Genomic DNA, 20,600 nt, shown 5'->3' on the forward strand with positions numbered 1-20,600 from the left:
TGCAAAATGCCAGAAAACCTCCAAGCATTAGGTCAAAGTTTACACAATAGCAAAAGCCTTTTATTCTGTTTCTTAGAGGGGCTTGTAGAAGTCTAAGGTTCAAGTTCTAAGATAGCTCTACCTAAAAAGCGAGGTCAAAGATGGATTTTCTTCTCAAGATATTTGGGTAAGTTTGTACAAGACGGTTTTTTTTTTTTTTTTTTTTTTTTTTTTTTTTTTTTTCAGAAAAAGCAGATAGTTGTCACCAAGAGTTGTCCGGAAACAGTGGCAAGGGAATTATTCCTCAAGGAAAGGGCAATTCTCTGAGCTGTAAGAGTGGACAACGGTCGAATAGTCACCAACCACGATCTGGGCTCACACATAGCAAAGAGATATATTAACTAGGATGCCCTACACAGGCGGTCTGTGGATGAGAAATCCCTATGCCCCTCCCTTCACCAGGGCTGAAGAGTACGCGATGAGAAGAAATGACTAGGAAAAGGAATAATGTGTGGTGAGGTATGTATGCGAAAGAGAAAAAGGCTGGCGGGGACCCGCGGTGGCTAGAAGGAGAGACGTGGCGGCCCAAGGGCTGACTACTTGGGCCCGCGCCGAGCCAGGCTTTCTCCACGGTGCGTGTGGGAGTGCACAGAGGGGCCTCGACGGCTTTTCTGTATGTGTTATAAATAAACGCCAAGAGTGGAAAGCTCCAGCAGGATGCCTTGAGCGCTGGGTCTTCCCAGCAGAAGCGGTGGAGGATCCGCCCCTCGTTTCCCACCCCCGCGCCCCACCCTGTTCCCGCCCCTTCTCTTCTAACCCCGCCCCAGCCCAGCCCCCGCCCCTTTCCACCTCCCTTCCAGTCCGCTCCCGGTTCCTGGCTCCAGCTAGGCTCCGCAGAAATAGGAGCGCGCAGGCGCGACGTGCGGCTCGCAGAACGCCGAGTAGCGGAGCGGGACCCGCTGTGAGTGTGGCGGCCGCGCTGGGTTCCTAGCTGGGGAAACATGATCCGGACGAAGCGCCCCAGGAGGGATTGGGGTGTGTGGGGGTGACTTCGGTTCTGCGAGGAGAAACCCGTCAGATATGGGGTAGCGTTGGTAGCGACGCTGCCTGTGGGTGTCCGGCCAGGGCCGCGTGGAGAGCGGAGTGCGTGGTAGCGGGAGTGGGTGAGGGTGGGTATGACGAGAAAAAAAATTGAAGGAATGGGGTTCAGAGGCTGGAAGTCCGCACACAGACTGGGCAGGACCGCGAGGCTTGCCAACGGTGCTGGAGGGTGTCCCAGCTTCAAGTTCAGTCCCCTGCTTGGTGCCCATGAGGGACGTCCCAGGCTCATCCCTTCCTCCAGCGCCGCTTTCTCTGGTGCAGAGTTGCTAGAAACATTCCCCGTCGGAGGGGAAAGGATTTGGAGGCGGTGGGCTGTCGGCCCGGGCTAGTCCCAAGGAGGGCGTGGCGTTCGTGTGACTTTCCTTTACCCACCCCCGGGAATGTGTCCCTCTTCTGATCCATTGTGCCCGTGGACATTTTAACAAAGGCTATGACTGTTTTGTAGACAGTGGCGGGTGACAGTGGGAGGGGGTGCGTGCGAGGTCGGTCGCGGTGCGGCCCTGGGGGATGGGAGAGCGGGGGTAGGGGGAGGCGGCGTGGGGGGAAGTGGAAGGAAGAGAACAGTCTTCCTGCTTCAGGTTTTTCCTTCTTCCTGGTCCGCTGAATTTGATCACTGGTACGAACAGTCCCAAGAGGGATATGACTGGAAAGTGGTGTGTGCGCGTTTGGACTCTGGCTCCAGCCACTGGTTTTTGTGATTGTGCTGTGCAAGTATTTTCTACGAGTCCCTTTAGGAGAAAAGTGGAATTAATGGGATTTGAGAGGAAATAATTGAATGAAAAGATGAAGAGGTTGAGTGACAAAACTTAGAGCTTAATTATTTGTCTGTTGATGGTCATACTATAAAGCCAGACTTTGAAGGATGCGAAGGTGTTCAAGTCAGGGTAAGTGAAAAGTTGGTTAGGCTGGTTAGGCTACTGTTGATTGTTTCAATCAAGAGTGGATTATTGGGCATGTGTGTGGATGTGCTGTCAAGGTCTTGGGCCGACTCACTTTAGAACCTTTGAAAATAATATTAAGGATACAAAACATTAGGGCAAATATTGTAATATTGGATAAAGCTCCATATGCTTTCATTTTCAAACTTAGGGACTTTTATGAAAGATAGTATATGTGTTCTCAAGCATAGATGTTGATTTTTTTACTCATTTGTTTTAGGTTAATACAACAAAATAAACTGAACTTCCTCCTCCTCCACCCCTTTCCCTTGATTGTAAATCCGGTTTTATAAACGTTTACTTTCTGATCTGAAGTATACTTAAAAATACAATTACCCCCGCCCAACCCCCACCCCTGCACCAACCCCAGGCATGAGGTGAACAGGATTTCTTCTGGTTTTATTGTTATGTTATTCTTTCTTTTTCTATTTTCCCAAATTTGGGGCAGGCGGGGGGCGGGGAGTGTTAGGGATGCCTTTTCTCTTTTCTAGTGCCTGATGAACTCCTATTCATCTTTCTAGACTTAGCCTAATTCACTTCTTGAAAAATTTTGCCATCTCCTCCAGAGTGAATTAATCACACCTTTTTCTGTTAAATTTATATCACTTGTCTTAATTCTCCGTTACTACTAGAACCTCAGTCTTTTATGTTACCCTTATACCTAGAGCTGCCTGGCATGTGGTAAGCACCTAATAAACTAACGTACAGATATATATTAATAAATGCTGTTAGATAGTAATTCATAGGCCGGGTGCAGTGGCTCACTCCTGTAATCCCAGCACTTTGGGAGGCCGAGGCAGGTGGATCACAAGGCCAGGAGATCCAGACCATCCTGGCTAACACGGTGAAACCCTGTCTCTACTAAAAATACAAAAAATTAGCCAGGCGTGGTGGTGGGCGCCTGTAGTCCCAGCTACTCGGGAGGCTGAGGCAGGAGAGTGGCGTGAACCCGGGAGGCGGAGCTTGCAGTGAGCTGAGATCGCGCCACTGCTCTCCAGCCTAGGCGACAGAGCGAGACTCCGTCTCAAAAAAAAAAAAAGAAAACAAAGATAGTAATTCATATTGCATAAAGTTCATGGGATAATACAAGAAATTCAGAATTCTGAAATTGCATTTAATATTTGAGCAGCATTATTGGGAATATGGATAAGCACTGTGTGGAAACATGTTCTCATGTATTAGTCATAGTTTATCCTTCTAAAAAGAGGTGTAAAAACTCTACAGATAAAGGGAAAATAGGGATCAGAAAAAGGTGAAGTTTTTAAAAAGGCCAGTTTCTGATACTGAAACTAGTGAAATTAACTATTTGTAGAAAGACACAAATAGGTTGCTGCTGGAATTTAGGAAGTACTACAAATGAATCAAGTTGCCAGGTGGTATTCTCTGAAGGGTGATGTAACTCTAACCAGTTGTATTATACTTCTTTTTTTTTTTGTATTTTTAGTAGAGACGGGGTTTCACTGTGTTAGCCAGGATGGTCTTGATCTCCTGACCTCGTGATCCACTGCCTCAGCCTCCCAAAGTGCTGGAATTACAGGCGTGAGCCACCATGCCCGGCCGGTAGTGCTTTTAAGACTGGAGTTTAGAGTGTCCTCTAAAATGTGGAGAGGATAGGACTGACAGAAGATGCTTGGATTTGATGACCGCAAGGTTTTCTTTTGTTTGTTTTTGGTGTGTTTCAGGTGCAGATTGTTGGTTTAATTATACTTCTCAGTTGGTATTATATTATCATTATTATGACCAGGAGAACATATCACAGGTATTTGAGGTAATGGCTTTTTTGTTTGTTTGTTTGTTTGTTTTTTGAGACAGGGCCTTTCTCATGCCCAGACTGGAGTGTAGTGGCGCAAACACGGCTCACTGAAGCCTCAACCTCCTGGGCTCAAGCAATCCTCCCACCTCAGCTTCCTGAGTAGCTGGGACCACAACTATGTGCCACTATGCCCAGCTAATTTTTAAATTAAAAATTTTTTTTTGAGATGAGGTCTCACTGTATTGCCCAGGCTGGTCTCAAACTCCTGGGCTCAAGTGATCCTACCACCTCAGCCTCCCAAAGTGGTGAGATTACAGACGTAAGCCACCATGCTCAGACATAGAGGTAATGGTTCTTAATCTGGTGTCTGCATCAGACTGTCATAGGGAGCTGTTTCAAACAATACACTTAAGTTTAGTGCCCCTCCCCACAATATTGACTCATAAAATCTGGATTTCAGGGTGTGGCATCTCGGCATGAAAAAATTCCCTGGTTAAGAGCCATCTCTTCAGCAATGTTGGGCAGAATATAGAAGAACTGAAAATAGTTTTATTGGTAAATTGCTGGTGAAAGGAGAATAGAAGAAAAAGACTGGAGTTTGAAGATTTTTAGAGTTCAAGAAAATGGGAATATGTAAAGGTGAAAAGCCTGCTGGAGTCAAGGAGCGATTGAATGTGTAATGTTATGAACATATAATTGATGGAATACAGTACTGGAGCAGGAAAGCAGGAGAGAATGGAATTAGTGGGCACCATAAAAAGAGAGGAGAAAAGAGTGAAAAAAGTAAGTTTAAAGTTGCAAGTGGGAGAAGCTGAAAGAACTCTCTTTAAGGGAGGTTTGTTTGCACACTACTGTTCTTCAGTGGAACTTAAGTAGTCTTGAACTCTTAAGTAGAATGGATTTTTTCAAGTTTAATAATGCTAGCAAATAAATCAATAATTTCAGCTATTCCAGCTACCACTAATGGTTACAAGTGTATTTTTCTTCAACTTAGTTCGAATAATTATTTTTTGAAATTAAGTCTAGACATGCTGTGTTGTAATGTTATTGCCCTAGCCCTTGCCGTAAGACTGCTATATCATAAGTTTCATATGATTTTCATTCAGTTATTCAACAAATATTTGTATGACTGTCAATGGCCAGGCATTCTTCTAAACACTGAGGATACAACAGTATATAAAACAGTTATATTTTATTAGAAATTTCTGCCTTTGAGGTGCTTGCATTGTATTTGAGGGAGGCAGATAATAAAGTAAATGAGTAAAATATGAGAAATATAAGATATATATAATTTTGTATACATATACACATAAATATACATATATGTTAAGTGACATGGTGCTGCATTCTTTGGAGAAATACAAAGCAGGGAAGGTGAATGGGGGGACCTATAGGTATTTATCTATAGGTGAATAGAGCATGGTGGAGGGAGGTAATCAGGGAAGACTTCACTGTCAGCAAAGACTTGTAGAAGATAAGAAAACCATTTATTTGGAGGAAGAGCTTCCTAAGCACAGGGAACAGCAATTGTAAAAGTCTTGAGGTGGGTTCTTTTTGAGGCCTTTTAGCTAAAAATAGCAAAATGGTTTTTGTGGCTGGAGTAGCATGAATGAGAAGGGGTGAATAATAAGGCATAGAGTCAGATAAGCAAGAAGGATTGTGGGAATGGTGGGAAGATTGCAAGAGGAGAAATTTCTGAGTGGGAAGATTAAGAACTACATACTGGCCATGTTGAGTTTGAGATGATTATTTGATACTCCAGGTAGAATTCATGGGATAGGTATGGGTAAACAGGAAACTCTAGGAATGGATCACAACATTATAAGGGAAGAGAAGGGGTCATTGTTTTGCTTTGTTTTTAAATTTAAAAACTTTAGTTTTTTAGAGCAGTGTTAGGTTCATGGAAAAATTACAAGGAAAGTACAGAGAGTTCTCATATACCCCCTCTTCACATACACAACCGCCTGCGCTATCAGGACATCCTGGACCACAGTGGTACATTTGTTGCAGTTCATGAACCTCCATTGACATATCATTATCACCTAAAGCTAATTGTTTATATTAGGGCTCACTCTTGATATTGTACATCTTATGGATTTGGATGAATGTATAATAACATATCCACTATTGTATTAATATTATGATATGATACAGTTTCACTGCCCCAAAAATTCTCTGTGTTCTGCATTTTCACCTGCCCTTCCTTCCAGCCCCTGGAAGCCACTGATCCTTCTACTGTCTCCATAGATTTTCTTTTTTCAAAATGTCATATAGTTGGAATTATAAAGTATGCAGCTTTTTCATATTGGTTTCTTTCACCTAGTAATGTTCATGTAAGCTTCCTCCACGTTTTTTCGTGGTTTAATAGCTTATTTCTTTTTAGTGCTTAGTACTCCATTGGATGTACCACAGTTTGTTCACTCACCTACTAAAAAATATCTTGGTTGCTTCCAAGTTGTAGTAATTACAAATAAAGCTATTATAAATATCTGTGTGCAATATTTTATGTGGACAGATTTTCAATTCATTTGAATACAAAGGAGCTCAATTGCTGGATCGTATGGTGAGAATATAGTAGTCCCCCTCCCCATCCATGGTTTCACTTTCCACATTTCCAGTTACTCAAGGTCAACTATGGTCTGAAAATATTAAATGGAAAATTCCAGAAATAAATGTCATAAGTTTTAAATTTTGTGCCATTTTGACATGATGAAATCTCGCACCATCCTACCACGTTCTGCCCAAGACATGAATCATCCCTTTGTCCAGAGTATCCATGCTGTATATGCCTTTCGCCCATTAGTCACTTAGTAGCCATCTAGGTTGTCAGATCAAAAAAACATAGCATGTATAGGAGTTGGTACTATCCAAGATTTCAGGCATCCTTTGGGGTCTTGGAATGTATTCCCCATGGATAAAGGAGGACTACTTTATGTTTAGTTTTGCAAGAAATTGACAAAGTGTCTTCCAAAGTAACTTACCACTTTTATTCCCACCAGCAGTGGATGAGTTTCTGTTGCTCCACGTTCTTGCCAGCACTTAGTGTTGTCAGTGTTCTGTATTCTGGCCATTTTAATAGATGTGTAGTGCCAGCTCGTTGTTGTTTTAACTTGCAATTCCCTAATGACATATGATGTTGGGCTTTCCGTATGTTTATTTGTCATCTGTATCCATCTGTGCATCTTCTTTGGTGAGGTGTCCACATATTTAGTCCATTTTCAAATCAGGTTTTTTTTTTTTCATTGCTGAGTTTTAAGAGTTGTTTGTATATTTTGGATGATAGTACTTTATATGTTATGTCTTCTGCAAATATTTTCTCACAGTCTGTGGCTTGACTTCTCATATTCTTGACAGTGTATTTTGCTGAGTAGAAGTTTATAATATTAAATCCAGCTTATCAATCCTTTCATGAATCATACCTTTGGTGTTATAACTAAAAACTCATTACCATATTAGAGGTCATGTAGATTTTTTCCTATGTTCTAGGAGTTTTATAGTTTTGTATTTTACATTTAGGTATATGATCCATTTTGAGATTTTTATGAAGGGTGTAAGGCCATATCTAGATTCATTTTTTTTTGCATGTGGATGTCCAGTTGTTCAGCATCATTTGTTGAAAAGTCTATCTTCATTGTTTTGCCTGTGCTTCTTTGTCAAAGATCAGTTGATGATATGGATATATCTCTCTATTCTGTTACATTTATCTGTTTGTCCATTCTTTTGCCACTGTCTTTATTACTGTAGTTTAATAGTAATTCTTGAAATTAGGTAGTGTCAGTCCACCAACTTTGGTGTTCTACAATACTGTCTTGGCTATTCTGTATCTGCTGCCTCTCTATATAAACTTTAGAATCAGTTGTTTTTTTAAAAAAAAAATTCACAAAATCACTTGCTGGGATTTTGATTGGGGTTGCATTGAATTCGTAGATCAAGTTGGAAAGAACTGATATCTTGAGACTATTGAGTCTTCCTATCCATGAACATGTGATATCTTTCCATTTATTTAGTCTTGATTTTTTTCACCAGAGTTTTGTGGTTTTTCCCAATGGAGATCTTGCTCATCGCTGATATATAGGAAAAGAATTGACTTTTATTTATTAACCTTGTATCCTGTAACCTTGCTATTATCACTTATTAGTTCCAGGAGATTTTCTTTCAAACAATCAATTCTTTGGAATTTTTCTACCTAGACAATCATGTCATGTGTGAACAAAAACAGTTTTATTTCTTCCTTCCCAATCGGTATACCTTTTGTTTCCTTTCCTTGTCTTATCACATTAGATGGGATTTCCATTATGATTTTGAAAAGGAGTGGTGAGAGGGGACATCCTTGCCTTTTTTCTGAGCTTAGAGGGAATGCTTCAAGTCTTGCACCATTAAGTATGATGTCAACTGTAGTGTTTTTATAGATGCCGTTTTCCATTTGAGTGATTTCCCATCTATTCCTAGTTTGCTGAGAGTTGTTTTTTTTAAATCATGAATCAGTGTTGGATTTTGTTAAGTGGTTTTTCTGCATATATGGATATCATCGTGTAAATTTTCCCTTTTGGCCTGTTGATGTTCTGGAGTACATTAATTTGTTTTTGAATATTGAACCAGCCTTGCATACTTGTCATACATCTCACTTGATCAGTGTATAATTTTTTTATATATGGTTGGTGGATACAATTGATAATATTTTGTTGAGGATTTTTCAATCTGTGTTTATGGTAGATATTGGTCTGTAGTTTTCTTTTCTAGTAATGTCTTTGTCTGGTTTTGGTTTTAGGGTAATTCTGACCTCATAGTATTGCCTTGGCTTCTAACTTCTGGAGAGATTGTAGAGAATGGTATAGTTTATTCCTTAAATGTTTGGTAGAATTCAGTGGTAAACCCATCTGGGTGTGTTGCTTTCTGTTTTGCAGGTTATTATTGTTTCAATTTCCTTAATATAGTCCTATTCACATTGTCTATTACTTGTGTGAGTTTTGGCAGATTGTATCTTTCAAGGAATTGGTCCATTTCAAGGAATTGGTCCATTTCATCTAGCTTATCAAATTTGTGGGGATAAAATTGTTCATAATATTCCTTTATTATCCTTTTAATGTCCATGGGATCTGTACTGATGTCCTTTCTTTCATTTCTGATAATAATTTGTGTTCCCTCTCTTCTTTTCTTAATTACCCTGGCAAGGAGTTTATTGAATTCATTGATCTTTTTAAAAAAACAGCCTTTGGTTTCATTTATTTTTCCCTATTGATTTTCTGTTTTCAGTTTCACTGATTTCTGCTTCAATTGTATTATTTCTTTTCTCCTATTTACTTCAGGTTTAATTTGCTCTTCTTTTTCTAATTTCCTAGGATGGAAACTTAGATGATTGATTTCAGATCTTTCTTTTTTTCTAATGTATGCATTCAAGCTATAAATTTCCCTCTAAGCACTACTTTTGCTGCATCCCACAAATTGTGACAAGTTGTATTTTAATTTTCACTTAGTTCAAAATATGTTTTTAATTTTTCTTGGGATTTTTTCTTCAATAATCCATGTGTTTTTTAAAGGTATGTAGTTTAATCTTTACATATATGGGGGAATTCCAGCTATCCTTCTGTTATTGTTTTCTGGTTTAATTCCACTGTAGTCTGAGAGCTGACATTGCATAATTTCTATTCTCTTAAATTTGTTAAGATATGTTTTATGTCCCAGAATGTGATCTGTCTTGGTGAATACTCCATGTGAGCTTGAGAAAAATGTGTAATTTTCTGTTGTTGGATGAAGTAGTTTATATATGTCAGTAATACCCAGTTAATTGATGGTACTATCAAAGCTGTTAAGTTCAGCCATTTCCTTACTGATTGTCTTCAAATAACACTATACCCCTTCATGGGTACAACCTCTTTGTATTGCAACACCTTTCCTACAATGGCAAAGTGATTTGGTTATCCTGAAAACCTGAGGGACCATAGAAATAATGTTGCATTGCAAGTTGCCTTTTGAATCTCCTGAGGAAATAACTGTATGTCAAACCTTACTTCAGCATTTACTGAACACCTTTGGTGTGTAAGGGGTGTGTGTGCTAGCTTTACCTTTTGTAAATTAGTGACATAATTACTTCTCAAGATGTCATTGGGCATAATGAAATGAGAATCAAAGTGCCACAAGGCTGGGGTAATCATGGCTCTTAAAAATGCTCAAGGCCGGGTGCAGTGGCTCACACCTGTAATCCCAGCACTTTGGGAGGCCAAGGCCGGCACATCATGAGGTCAGGAGATCAAGACCATCCTGGCTAACATGGTGAAACAGCATCTCTACTAAAAATACAAAAAATTAGCTGGGCATGGTGGCGGTAGCCTGCAGTCCCAGCTACTTAGGAGGCTGAGGCAGGAGAATGGCGTGAACCTGGGAGACGGAGCTTGCAGTGAGCCGAGATGGTGCCACTGCACTCCAGCCTGGGTGACAGAGTGAGACTCCATCTAAAAAAAAAAAAAAAAAAAATGCTCAATAATTTCTATTCTTTCTCCATTATTGTGTGGTAATAATTGGTATAGTTATTTTCAACCTCATTCAAATACCGATGATGAATTTTTGATAGCACTTGTTATCTTCTTGAAAGGCTTGACAATTAAATGCACTAAAATTAAAATAACAATTTCACAATTTGAACTTTTAGGTACATTTTTTCAGTGCCTCAGTATTCGTAATCTATTATTTCTTTGGGAGAACGTGTTATATTTTAATCTTTGAGTTGGAGTAAGTTGTCTGTGGTCTATTTCTTCCCTTCTTTCAAAACTGTGTCTGAGATGTGTGTTGTTTTCTGGAGTCCTAGTTAACCAAACACCTCCTTTTTCAGTGACAAAGCCTTGTTACTGAAAGCACTTTATGTTCTGTGAATCTCCTCCAATCTGTCTACAGTGTGCTTGTTCTTTGTGGTTTGGTTTCTAATATTATGCATTCCAATTTTGTAAAAAAATCTATATGAGTAACTTGCCACAGTAATCCTCTCTGACATGTTTGCTTCAAGGAAAAAGGAAAAGTCGGAAATGTAAGCCTAGGTTTAAAATTTGCTGTCGCTGCAAAAAAGTGAATAGAATATATTCCAAGTTTCTTTTTCTGTATTAGTATTACCTATGGGACCAGAATAATTATTTTGGCAAGGATATATTTAATTTCCTATGTAATTTTATCCTGCTTCAGTATCGTAGTCATTTTTCCTTTGATTTGTCAGAAAAATTATAGAAGTAAAAAAAGAAATTTAGTTATTTAGGTTTATAAACAGTCTAAAAATACAAATTTTTGTTGCATTAAATATGAACTATAGTATAAAATAAATACGTGTTCTTTGAATTTTAAACTTCCTTTAACTTATAATGCAAATAGTAGATATTAATATGTACTTTTTTATATATTTCATTCTCTAAACTATGAATGTTAACACGGTTTATATACTTGACCTTTGCAAAGTTTTGAACAGTCCACTCCTACTGCTGTTGTTCTAGCATGATTTCCTTCCTAATATGGTAGTCATTTTTTTTTAACTTTTCTTCCCAGTCATTTCTTGCCTGTCCTTAACCCAAGTCTGCCCATCCACAGATATTGAAAGCTTCTAACCTTCAGGAACTACCCTTCACATTACTTCTAGAAAGCCCCATCTAACCCTACAGATCAAACTGTTCACTTTCAAACGTTGTTTGTGCCTAACCTTTCTTCTATTTTTTCTGTTTGTGTTCCTCATTTGCATTTCAGTTCTTCACCTTTTAACTGAGGCTAGTTTTCTGCCAGAATCTTAGCCCCATTTAACCAGGGGTCAGAGCATCATATTGTCTTTGTCTACTTGGTTTCTGGTTGGTTCCCATTACCAGGAATCAGGATGCTGAATATCCCTAGAATCCTTACCATTGGAGTGGGTGAACTCTAGTCTACTTCAACTGGGGCTGTCAAGAGGAAAAGGATGTTAGGGTCCTCAGCAGACTAGGAGGGGGCCTGGAGCAAATCGTGTGTTAAAATGGGATTTTGTTTTCTCCTCTGGGACCCAAACCCACTCTTGACAGTTCTGTTCTTCACATGAGAATATAGTGATTGTTCATTATTCAGAAGATTGCCCAAATTATTTTTTCCTCTCATCTGTTGAGCAATTCTTGGCCATATGGATTATCTTCCTTAGTAATAATACGAATGACAATAATAATAACCATTCTATGTTGCACCAGATATTTTATTATTTTTATTACCCTGTAAGATATATGGCTTTTATCTCCATTTTCTAGTAAGTACATTGCAGTTCAAAGAGTTTAAGTGCCCAAGCTCACTTTGGAGGTATATAGTAGAACTGAAATATCAAATCAGGTTTCTCTGACATTACAGCATGGAGCTTTTTTTTAGGAGACCCGTTGCATGAAGCATAGTTTTGGGCTGTCTCTTCTCATTCTCAGTTTCACACAGTAAGACTTTGTGTTTACAAAGATAAAATATATATTGAGGATTTACAATGCATTCATTTCATGCATCTGGCATTATGATCTAACATGGATTAGTGCTTAATGAATATTAACTAAAGGAATGAGAGGAGACTAAATTTTTTAGAAAGGGTAATCTCCCTGTGCTTAACACAGTGGCAGGCATATGGTAGGTGCTAAAAAATATTTGTTGAATTGATGAGATCACCTACTCGAATATTGTTGAATTAATGATATTATCCACTATATCTTTCCATTAAAAGAGATGACTGTGAATTTAAGTAGCTGAGCCATTGATCCAGTTGTCTGGTAAAGGAAAAGATCAGTTTAAATGGATGCTTTTTCCTTTGGATGCCTGAAAGTGTACTTGGTATCATATAATGAATTCTGCTTCCAAAAGAAGGCTGTCACTTACTTGCTTCATCTTACTTGACCTTTCACTCATTCACCCCCCAAAACTTCTTCCTTGACTTTTGCCTCTTCCCTGATAATGCCATTAATTCTCACAACTTCAACCTCATTCTTCACACTGAAAATTCTCACATTTGTACCCAGTCAAAATTTTTCCCTGAATTTCCAGAGGCATATACATGACTGCCTACCTTAAAGTAAACTGTCTAAAACAGAACTTCTCCCCCTGCCTAACACCCCACCTATATGTCTGCTTTTTCTCCTTTTTTTCTCATTTTGTTAAATAGGAAGGAGGCCCTGTATTCGGGATAAAGACTTCTGGATCCTGGGTATAAACAGGAACGTGACCACATGGAGTTCCCTTTGCCACTCCTTTGGAGACATCACAGTCCTGGTGCTAGAGTTAGGGCCCCTTTATTAAGGAGCTAATGGTAGTCTATATCACCCCCTCCAAAAAAGTTTCTGCTTTTTATTGCTTTTCTGTTAACCATCTACTCCTCCTTGCTGATACAAGCAGGGATGGTAAGAAAGTGAGCCCTCTTTCTCATTACCTCCTTTTCTCAAGCATATGTGAGAGAATGCAGTCTGATTATCATTTATAGGCTCTCATCCCAAACTTATTTTAAATGCAAATCTTGAGATTAAAACCATTTTATCTTTTATCTAACATTGGATTGACTGCAATAATCATGTGATTTCATAGATTACTTTGAGAGTTTATACTGCACTGTAAGTTTAGATATCCCAGTGTCTATCTGTAGCCCATAATTAGTGAAGACAATAATATTCTCTTGAATTTTTATTGTGGTTTCATGTCCACAGAACACTTTCAAGGCTTGTGTGGATTTTTTCCCCATTCTCCATTTCTTTCTTAGCTGGATAATAGGCCACAAATTGTTTTATGAATTCCTTTTCCTGTTACTTCCCATCTTCACAGAGGTAGAGTTAACTCTCACCTCCCTCTCTGGGCCTATCCATGGTTTAATCCTTCTTGTGCTGTAGTTACTGGACTTCAACTGATGGTATTAATGTTTTTTCATGTTACATTGCTACAATGGCATGTGGTTTTGCTTCTCTTTTTTTCCATCATCACACACTTGGCAGGACCAATTTGTCTAAAACCGTATATGAATTGTCTCCAAACAGCCTTATTTAAGTCAGATGTTATCTCTGTAAAACGTTGGCAAAGAAATCTTAAGCATTCCCTTCCTACATATAGTCATATTAAATAGAACTTTGTGAGGCATTGCATTCTTTTTATTCCAAAAATGTTTAACATAGCTCCATATGTAGTATTGACGGAAACTATGAATTCTATTAAGATGGCCCAAAGTTAATGAACTTCTGCCATGGACCCTGGTGGACTGAACAAAGGAGGACAAATGCGGGTATAGATACAATGACAAAAGAGTATGTTTGGAAGAAGGGGTCGGGGGCTCCTTGCTTCTGGTGAACAAGGGCCCTGAGCTTCTAGAGCCCTTTGTATTTATTGGGTAAAAGAAATAGGGAGAAGGGGTGGTTGTCGGTCAGCTGCTTGATTTAGTGCAGGCCTGCATGACTGCTTTCTCCAGCTGTTCCAGTAGATAACCTCAAGGAGCATGGCACCAGGAAGTGACTGCCCTCAGCATAACTTCTTGCAGCAGGTGCAGATGTGAGTTTGCCCACATCCTGCATTCATGATAAACAGTTTGCTGTTTGATCATATAGCCTCCAGTGGAATGCTGAGTTGGTCACGACCCTCAGGCTTTCAGCTCCCAGCAAACTTCTAGCCTTCTTTTTGGTATAGGTAAATCTTAGTTGCTATATAATAATCTATTATCTGTCTGTCCATGTCTGCATTTAAAGAAATGTGATTAAAACTCATTTTGTTGGAGGTTCTCCAGCCAGCCAGGGTTAAAGCAGAGTATCTCAGAGAGCGCTGACTTGATCTTATTTTATAGCTTAGGTTCTAGCACTTTCTTGGGTAGATATTTCTCATTGTAGTGCCTCTGTTGTTTTAGAACCATTGCCTTTGATTTGACCAGAAGCAACAGCATTATTTTCAGGGAGTATTACCAGACCTTAAGGGTATCGTTCTGTGGGACCAAGAGTGTGTGGTGAGGTAGTACAAGTGCCTCCTTCACTGTGCATAGCAATATCCTCCCACAAATAGGTCCCCTGCTTCAGGGATGCCTATATTTTGAGTGATTAATTGCATTAGCCTTTATGGTAGGTGGCAGGATATTCTGTTCAAAACTTTATGCTTACCCTACTCCACTACCACTTTCTTTTAACTAATTCAAGTCTCAGCCGAGACTTCAAAAATTTTGAAATTAAATGTTATTCTAGTACTTCTGGTTCACCGAAAATCAGGTAAGTTCAGCATATTCCAGAACAGCCTTGCTGTGCAGCACTCTGACAACTTTGCACAACTTAATATAGGATACGGGGGCAATGCTTGACTGTAGTCTGACCCAAGTCTTGGTGAAATGCCCTGCAATTCTGGCTAGAGCAAGGAAGAAGCCTGGTGAGGAGCTGCTGTGAGACAGTTTCTCATCCCTATCATGTAGGAAACTGCCATAATACCATTTCTCACCCATTTTCTAGTTTCAGTTGAATGCAGAACTTTTCACCTTATACCCTGTGTGGGATAAGCCTGTGAATTTTCTTGGGTTTAGTTTAGAGATGGCTCTTCAACAGCACCATGATCCATTGCTTGGACCATTTGTCATCTGTATCTTCTAGTTTGGTGCCATGATGTGAGACTAGGGACTTGGGGAACTGATACGATGCTGAGTTAGCTTTTGATGTCTATGTAAGTAATCAGTTGTCTGAATTCATCTGGGCCAAATCTCCTTTACCAGCCAAATCAATGGAAGTGTGGCAAGCCAACCTAACTACTGTATCAGTAATACTTGTGGCCCTGTTAGCCATCACATTGCTGCTTTGGTAATGTTTAACTGTGTAACAAAGTGGGACTCTTACTGACCAAACACTCAGCTAGTATATGTACTATGGGATATTCCTTGAGCCTTCTACTTGTCTCTGGGCATAATGGAGCCCCCAGTTTGGCAGGTGGACAGAGGCCAGGGCTGTATATCAGAATTACTCTGAATTGCTTTTCTCATATTGTCAGCCCAAGGAAGATACCAAGACCCGCTCATTGGAAAGTCTTATTTACACAACTAGAAGGGCCATACCAATTCTGAAGCTGCCCTCACACACACATCTACCTGAGTGTGGCAAGAAAGGAAGCATAATACCAGTGTTTGGGCCTACTCAGAATGGTGCACTTTGAATATGTGGTTGCCTTCTGCTCATCAATCCTGTGGTCTCCTCAGTCTATGGTGTTTTGTGTTTCAAAGAAACCAAATGTTTGACCATATAAGCATCTGTAAAACATTTCTAGTTTGGCATAATATCTGGAAAAAATAGAAGGCAACATGGAGAATAATCTCTAAAGTATACATTTTTGTAAAAAAATATGCAATACTTGATTTTGCATTATATTCTTTTCTAATATAGGCATTTAAGGCATTTTTGCCTTCTAAGCACTATTTTAACTGTGTTTGTAGATTTTGATATTATTTTTATTACTATTTAGTTCAAAATTTTGTCTATTTTCTCATGTAATTTATTCTTTAATTCAATGATTAATTTACAACTGTGTTTTTACTGTCCAAATATATAGGGTTTTCCTGGTTTTCATGTAGGTAAATTTGAGAGGAAAATGTTAACATAGCAGATCTGTGTTAACATTCAGCAGATCTCCTTCATATCTCCAAGGGAACTTGGAATCATGATTGACTCTTGACCAGCCACTGGGAATGTGGCCCTTTGGATGTCTTTTACATAAATGGTGGATTTTTTTTTTTGTACACCTGGAGCAATGGACCATGTAGGTACCTGCTTGTCAAAATTGCTTTGTACAAACATCAGGACTGATAAGGTATACCTGATTTCTTTTTTTTTTTTTTTTTTTTTTGAGACAGAGTCTCGCTCTGTCGCCCAGGCTGGAGTGCAGTGGCGTGATCTCGGCTCACTGCAAGCTCTGCCTCCTGGGTTCACGCCATTCTCCTGCCTCAGCCTCTCCGAGTAGCTGGGACTACAGGCGCCCGCCACCACGCCCGGCTAATTTTTTATATTTTTTAGTAGAGACGGGGTTTCACCGTGGTCTCGATCTCCTGACCTCGTGATCCACCCGCCTCGGCCTCCCAAAGTGCTGGGATTACAAGCGTGAGCCACCGCGCCCGGCCGGTATACCTGATTTCAAAGTCTTGGTTATTGTGGCTGGTCCTATAGCTGGATATGCCTATATGACCAGCCCTCTATAAAAGCTATGAATGCTGAGACTTAAATGCTCTTGTGCTCTTCTTCAAACAGAGATATTCTGTATATGTTCCTATATTGCACTACTAGAGAGAAAGCACATGTAAAAAGCCTATGTCTGACCTCTCTGGGTTCTACCCAATGCATATCTTTTTCCTGCTGCTTTTACTCTGCTCCTTTTGCTGTAATACATTTTAGCTTTGATTATAACCTAATATTGAGTCGTTCTGATGAACCTCGAACTTGAGGGTGGTCCTGGGTTCCCCAAGACTGTATTCTAATTTAATTCTATTGTGGTCAGAGAATACACTCCATATGATTCCTTTTTTTAATGTTGAGACTTGTTTCATGGCCTAGAATATGATCTTTCCTGGTAAGTACATCACATGCCCTGAAAATATGTATTTTAGCATTACTGGATGTATTGTTCTATAAATACCAATTATATAAAAGTAGCTAATAGAGTTCAGATCTTCTATGTTTTGCTGATTTTGTTTTTCTCGTTCAGTTAATTGCTGAGACAAGATTGTTAAAATCTCTAGTTATGACTGTGGAATTACGGATTTCTGCATTCAATTCTGACAGTTCTTGTTTCATGTATTTTAAAATGCTGTTATGGGATCCATATGCATTTGGTATGACCTTTTCTATTGAATTGACCCTTTTATCGTTATGAATTGTTCCTCTTTATCTCTTATAATAGATTTGGTTTTTATATTTGTCTTCTGATGGCCATTCTAGCTTTTTGCTTAACTCTTTGCAAGGTGTATCTTTTCCATCTATGTACTGTTGACACATCTGCATATTTATATTTAGAATGAATGTCTTATAAACAGTATATAGTTGCTTGAATTTTTTATTTTTACCTTCTGACAATCTCTGCCCTTTTAATTGAAATCTAGTTCAGTAATTTTTAATATAACTGCCAATATAGTTAGGTTTAGACCTAAGATCTGTTTTTTTTATTTTCTACATGGCTCTTCTGTTTTTTCTTCCTCTTTTACAGCTTTTTTTTAAATCTGAAAATGTTTTCAGAATTCTGTTTTATTTTTCCTATTGATACTCTAGCTATTCTTTTTTTTTTGCACTTTTTTTGATAGTGGCTGCCCTAGGGATTATAAGATATAGCCATAGCTTTCATAGTCCACTTACTTAGTTAATAATGTGCTACTTCAAGTAAAATATGGAAATCTTACAAATTTCCAGGCCCACACCCCTATTCTTTTGGTTGTAGTTATTACATGTAAAACAAACTCCTGTCTACTCACACAGCCCACAAGGCACTATTATCATTTTACTTTTAAACAGTTATTTGGTTTATATAGAGGAAAAAAAGGATAAAATAGTATTTTGCATTTTCTCCACCATTTACCCTTTCTGATTCTCTTCTTTCATTTTTGAGTATCCCAATTCCATCTGATGTCATTTCTCTTCTATGTAAATAACTTCTAGCATTTCTTATAGTGCAGGTTGGCCAATGACAAATGCTTTTAGTTTTATGTGAAAATATCTTTATTTCACTTTCACACTTCAGTGATATTTCTGCTGAATATAAAATTCTGGGTTAACATTTCGTTTTTTCATGCTTTAAATATGTTTTAACAGTTTTTCAGTCCTCCTTTTTTTAATTTAAAAATTTATTGATGAAAATTACATAGATTTGTGTAAGATGATGTTTTAAAATTGAGCTTGTTAACATATATGCATTACCTTACATGTCATTTTTGTGGTAACATCACTTAAAATCTACTTTCTCAGCAATTTTCAAGTATACAATACATTGTTATTAACTACAGTCACCATGTTGTACAGTACATCTCTTGAATTTATTCCTCCTAACTGAAATTTTGTATCATGTGACCAACATCTCTTTGATCTTCCCACACCCAGTTCATGACAACCACCTGATATGGTTTGGCTGTGTCCCCACCTAAATCTCATCTTGAATTGCAGCTCCCATAAACCCCATGTGTCATAGGAGGGACCTGGTGGGAGGCAATTGAATCATGAGGGTGGGTCTTTCCCATGCTGTTCTCCTGATAGTGAATAAGTCTCACGAGATCTGATGGTTTCATAAAGGGCAGTTTCCCTGCACACGCTGTCTTGCCTGCCATCATGTAAGACATCCCTTTGCTCCTCCTTTGCTTTCTGCCATGATTGTGAGGCCTCCCAACCATGTGGAACTGTGAGTCCATTAAACCTCTTTTTTTTTTTAATACATTACCCAGTCTCAGGTATGTTTTTATTAGCAGCATAAGAACAAACTAATACACCACCACTTAGTCTCTGCTTCTATTAGTTCAACTTTTTTAGGTTTCATATAAATGAGATTATATGATATTTAACTTTCTGTGCTTGATTTATTTCACTTAATGCCCTTCAGGTTTATCCATGTTGCTGCAAATGACAGGAAATCCTTTCATTTTAAAGGCTGAATAGTATTCCATTGTGAGTATATACCACATTTTCTTTATCCATGTATCTGTTGAAGGATACTTAGGTTGATTCCATATCTTGGCTATTGTGAACACTGCTGCAATGAACATGTGAGTTAAGATATCTCTTTGACATACTGATTTACCTTTTTTTGGATATATACCCCATAGTGGAATTGATGGCAGCAGTGGCCCACCTAGAGCAGTCGCTGCCATGACACTGGCTGCAATGGGGGAGGTATGGCCAGGGCTGCTCACTCCATGGAGCCAGCAGGGGCTGGGACTAGGCAGGAGCCGTGCCCTCCCAGGCACAGATGTAGCCACCCAAGTCATGGCTGTGGACCCAGGCCTTCCTGTGCCCTTGGGGGCTGGGAGCAGGCTGGAGCCCTACCCTCCTGGGTGCAGCTGCAACTGCCCAAGTTGTGGTTGTAGACCCAGGCCTCCCTGTGCTCCTTGGGGCCAGGAGCAGACAGGAGCCCCATCCTCCCAGGTGCAGCTGTAGCTGCCCAGCCATGGCTGTGGACCCAGGAATCTCTGTACTCTCGGTGGTCTGGGAAGGCCCCCCATACCCCTGCTGGCTCAGAAGTACCTGCTCCTGCTGCCTGGCCTTTCCCCACTCCTGGTGCCCACTCTGATCTCAGAGCAAAGTTGAGGCTGAGCCCAGGCACTGTTGCAACTGGCCAGGTGGGTGCCAACGACCATGGGAGGGAGGTCAACGGGGAGCTGAGGGTAGTTTGGTGTTGGCGTGCAGGCACCCCTCAGCACAAACAGCCTGGATGCCATGAACAGCGGCAGGAGGCAGACAGGCTCCTGAGTAGAAAGGGATAGGTCACCAGTGAAGCCCCACCTTCAAGTCAGGGAAGGCCTGAAACCTGGGAGCCAGGCTGCCAGTCACACAGAATGGAGCGGAAACTTAGGGTGCTTTTCCCAGCCCACCCATAACTGCTCATGGACTAGTCAGCATGCACTTCCTCCCCTCTGAAGCACATAAAAATCCCAGATTCAGCCAGACTCAAGGAAAGGATGAGATGTCCAGCTGTGGAGAGTAGCTACCCACTCCAGGGTGTCCTCTCTGCTGAGAGCTGAACACTCATCAAGGCACCCTGCCTGTGGAGAGGAGCTACCCAATGTGGGTCTCCTCTGAGGTGTTCTGTTGCTCAGTAAAGCTCCTTTTTGCCTTGCTCGCCCTCCATTTGTCCATGTACCTCATTCTTCCTAGATAAAGGACAAGAACTTGGAACCCACC

The 20,600-nt window shown here is 39.8% G+C and overlaps 1 protein-coding gene across 2 annotated transcripts in view; it reads left to right on the top strand.

Annotated features, from left to right (window-relative positions):
- Positions 1 to 866: 866 nt before the first annotated feature.
- Positions 867 to 20,600, top strand: part of PRRG1 (proline rich and Gla domain 1) — a 102,800-nt gene continuing 83,066 nt past the window's right edge. The window contains exon 1 of one of the 2 annotated variants that reach the window (XM_063635228.1): positions 867 to 940. Coding sequence is in view for 1 of the 2 variants with exons in the window: in XM_055268477.2 (XP_055124452.1) it covers positions 981 to 1,014 (34 nt within the window). In the remaining variant the exon portion in view is untranslated. Of the gene's footprint in view, positions 1,015 to 20,600 lie in introns of both variants that reach the window. The other variant, XM_055268477.2, reaches the window with a different exon arrangement.

The sequence above is a fragment of the Symphalangus syndactylus genome, chromosome X (assembly GCF_028878055.3).
Source record: "Symphalangus syndactylus isolate Jambi chromosome X, NHGRI_mSymSyn1-v2.1_pri, whole genome shotgun sequence".
NCBI classification, from domain to species: Eukaryota; Metazoa; Chordata; class Mammalia; order Primates; family Hylobatidae; genus Symphalangus; species Symphalangus syndactylus.